The sequence below is a fragment of the Limulus polyphemus genome, unplaced genomic scaffold (genome assembly GCF_000517525.1).
Source record: "Limulus polyphemus unplaced genomic scaffold, Limulus_polyphemus-2.1.2 Scaffold819, whole genome shotgun sequence".
Classification (NCBI taxonomy): domain Eukaryota; kingdom Metazoa; phylum Arthropoda; class Merostomata; order Xiphosura; family Limulidae; genus Limulus; species Limulus polyphemus.
The window spans coordinates 299,047-303,148 of record NW_013666429.1 but is presented as its reverse complement, the minus strand read 5'-3'; the positions used below and the strand labels follow the sequence as shown (position 1 = coordinate 303,148).

Below are 4,102 nucleotides of genomic sequence, written 5' to 3'. Positions count from 1 at the left end.
CTTCTTTCCCGTTAAAGTGGAAAGTAATACTTCCCATCCTTCTTTCCCGTTAAAGTGGCAAGTAATACTTCCCATCCTTCTTTCCCGTTAAAGTGGCAAGTAATACTTCCCATCCTTCTTTCACATTAAAGTGGCAAGTAATACTTCCCATTCTTCTTTTCCGTTAAAGTGGCAAGTAATACTTCCCATCCTTCTTTCCCGTTAAAGTGGAAAGTAATACTTCCCATCCTTCTTTCCCGTTAAAGTGGCAAGTAATACTTCCCATCCTTCTTTCCCGTTAAAGTGGCATGTAATACCTCCCGCCCTTCTTTCCCGTTAAAGTGGCAAGGAATACTTCCCATCCTTCTTTCCCGTTAAAGTGGCAAGTAACACTTCTCATTGAAGTAACAAGTAAGACTTCCCATCTTTCTTTCCCATTGAAGTGACAAATTAATACTATTTTATATTATATTTAAGATATTGCTATGAAACGCTTTTATAAGCGCTACTGCTATGTTTCTTTATGTGGTATAATGTGGAAGAGACGTCACCCTATGTCTACTTGCGTACTAACTAGACGAAGTGAGACTGATCAGACAGTTTCGTTTCAATAAATAATGGCATACTTATCAACATAAAGTTAAGTAGGCCATGATAATTCGATGATTAATTTAAGTGTTTTTAACTGTAGTTTAATTCATTAAGTAGGTATTATGCAGGTAACACAGGCAATCCAGAAAACATGTATATGCTAGTAGTTTAGTCAATTATACAGGAAACTGCTATATGGCGATATAGGTTCGTGTAAACAGTGTACGTCACATTTTTAATTTGTTAAATCAAAAGCCAATGACTAATATAATCGGTTTGCGAAAACTTGGTAATTATCAGTTTGGTATAACGTAAGGGACATTGATAAATTGTATTGATCAGTTTGGGAAAGTAGAAGCCATCACTTCATGATAATGGACTGATTATGAAATCAGGGTACAGAATTTCTTGACAACCATCAGTTTTGGATAATGTAAGGGACACTGAATAATGGTACTGATCAGTTTGAAAAATCATAAGCCATCATTTCATGATAATGATCTGATCATGAAATCAGGATACACACTGATGGTTGTTAAGAAATTGTGTATCCTGATTTCATGATCAGATCATTATCATGAAATGATGCCTTCTGATTTTTCAAACTGATCATTACCATTTATCAGTGTCCTTTACGTTATACCAAACTGATGGTTGTCAAGAAATCAATGATCTGTTTTGGAAAACTTTGTTTTCGTCTTAAGCGCAAAGACGCACAGTGAGTTATCCGCGTTGTGCCCACAACAGAGATCGAATTACGTTTTAGCTTTATAAACCCTCAAGCTTACAGCCACAGAGATGAGAGTAGTGTTGGAGGAGCAAAAAAATGTCATTTCTTGATAACGATCAGTTTGGGGAAATTAAGGGACACTGTTACATACTAACGGTAAGATGAAAAAAGATGTGGGTACCATTAGAAAATTTAGGACACTAGGGAACTGTATGATAATAATGGTTAGGTCCGAAAAACAGAGGACGCCGTGTCCTAGTAATAATCAGTTTGCAAAAGTAGTGCAAGCTGCATGTGATTATGAAGTTTAGCCCTATTGTTGTGGATCATTCACTTAAAATTTGAAACAAAATTTAAGCATTTTGAAACTGGAATTGTTAAGATAATCCATGTTTATGATTTTTTTTCTTTAGTATGTCCTTCTAAATTGTCCCAAAGTGTCATTATTGGAATGGCATCCGTTCACAGTCACCTCGGTAAGTAAAGGTTTATGTGATAAAGTTTTACACAAAAATGTACTAAAATAATTTTTAAACAATAGCCCATATGATAGTTTCATTATTTTTATCCAAAACTCTTAGAACGTTCTAGATTCTAGAATAATAATAATATGTAAATCATTCAGGATATTTCTTCCTATATAACTTCCTTTATATTTATCTTCAGTGAACAATGATATAGTTTGAGCTATAAAAGCTATTACTTAACAAGAAAAAAAATTATTGTTGGGATATTACCACTCAGTTCATGCGAGAATTTTCTTTATGACGTAGCCATGACAGTGTGTTGAGGCTTTATGAATAGAAATGTACATTTAACCGCATAGGCGACAAAGATATCGAAATTAAAGAATAGGTTAAACAAGTGTTTATATTTTTATTTTCATGTTTGCAATGTGACTTCAAATAAACATATAAAAAACTTGGCGATTGTTTAACCTATTCTTTAATTTCAATAAGTTGAGGCTGTGTTAGGAAATAATGATGTCACACGTTCCATCTCAAGAGAGGGTAACCTCAGATTGGCTTTAGTTAACGCTTTCTAAATTGATTAGGGCTCATTATTTTTGGCATGAAAAGAAATACCAAAAAAATAGCTTGTCCCTTAACATTACAGCTGAACCACGTGCTTTTCTATTTGTTTTAACATAAATATCGTTGTTAAAATAAACGATTGCGTTATTGAAACAGTTTTTTAAGAGAAAAAAATAGATATTTAAAAAAAGAACTCTAACCTCCACCTACGAAAGACTCACCACATAAGGTAATTACACAAACATACATTCTGATAATTTTCGAAGGGAAAGGCAGATTTTTTTTTTCAGACTTGCTTAGCATTATCTAACCAAAGTGATTTTACGTTGACGTGTGACTATTCCGTTTTATTCAATTAGTGTGCAACGGCAGATCAAGCCAAGTTTACGCTTCATCTCAGGACGAACGGAGATTGGTCACGTGAGTGTTTTTAAAAAAGTTATGTAATTTTCGAATTAATGAAGTTTGGCTGTGTTCCGTTACCTGTGTATCGTATATAAGAGAAACAGCAGTGACTTTATATAATCTTTCCTCAATGTCTGTTGAACAAAGAAACTAGTGAAGTAGTCCGATTTATTTTTTGTTTGAATTCTTAAATAAAGCTACACGCATAAAAAAACATAAAATTATTTAGTGTACAAACACTAGGTTTGTCTAGAAGCATCAAACATGTTAAAATATTTTATACTATTTTTTTATATTATGACCAACATTGTCCATCCCCCCGTGGCTTGGCGGTAAGTCTGGGTTTCGATACTCGCTCTTCTTAATAACAATAAACAAATAAAAAAAACATACATTATGGCTAAATAATTTTACCTCCCACTCGAAAAACTATGCTAATTTCATGCTCATTTGTTTGTTATGCAGAAACCTACACAATGAATTGTCTGTCCTCTGCGAACAGCGGGTGTCAAAATTCTATGTTTAATGTTTTAAGCCCTCAGATTTGCCGCTGAGCCACAGGGTGTGTGACATAATATTTATATGAATATATCAACTTACGTCAGTCGCCTCATTAGCGAAGTTAATTTTAAATTCAATTGTCCACGTCTTCTTGTTTTTCTATGTGCACTAATCAAATATATCAAAATGTTTTCACGTATAGGTTAACTTTTGTCATAATCTTAGCTCGCACATGTCGCGGAATATATTTTTTCCACGAACAGTTTGGTGATTTATATCTTATTTTATGTTTATAAGCATTTTTGAAATGCAGAATTTGCATCACAGTTTGATTTCATTTTATAAGTGGAAAAAAAAGCCTATACTCTAATCTAGTTTTTAATTACACTACTATTTGGACTGCAATGGGAATTATTATCCCGAAGGCATGCACATTAAAAATGGCGTTAAAACGATGTAAACCCATTTTATGTGCCTTGTTACTGTACTATAAAGAATTGTTGGTAAATTCTGAACATTAGGGAAAATACCTAAAATGACAAACTTCATTACGACACTAATTCTGCATGCTGCAACGTTTGAATACACCTTTTGCATTCAAACATAAAAACTATATTTAGATTCGTGAACTAAACATATTAGTACTGTTGCGTCAGCGAGTCACATGACTACAGTGACGCAACGTTGCTAGAATTATCCTGTACTTTGGCGAATGTTCTAGTTCTTACTAGATATAGGTTAGGCGGGTATATATAAGAGGGGAAAAACGTGACGTGGGAGATGGTTGTAGTGTGTGTGTAGACAGTGAGTAATTGAACTGCAGTCACAAGGTATTGTTGAAGTTAAGGTTCGTCGTTATAGT

At 33.8% G+C, this 4,102-nt stretch overlaps 1 protein-coding gene across 1 annotated transcript in view; it reads left to right on the top strand.

The window, feature by feature from the left end:
* Window positions 1-4,102, top strand: part of LOC106460704 (NADPH oxidase 4-like) — a 76,804-nt gene that overhangs the window by 49,355 nt on the left and 23,347 nt on the right. The window contains exons 11-12 of the mRNA XM_022387481.1: window positions 1,714-1,776; window positions 2,694-2,754. Of these exons, the coding sequence (XP_022243189.1) occupies window positions 1,714-1,776; window positions 2,694-2,754 (124 nt within the window). The remainder of the gene's footprint in view (window positions 1-1,713; window positions 1,777-2,693; window positions 2,755-4,102) is intronic.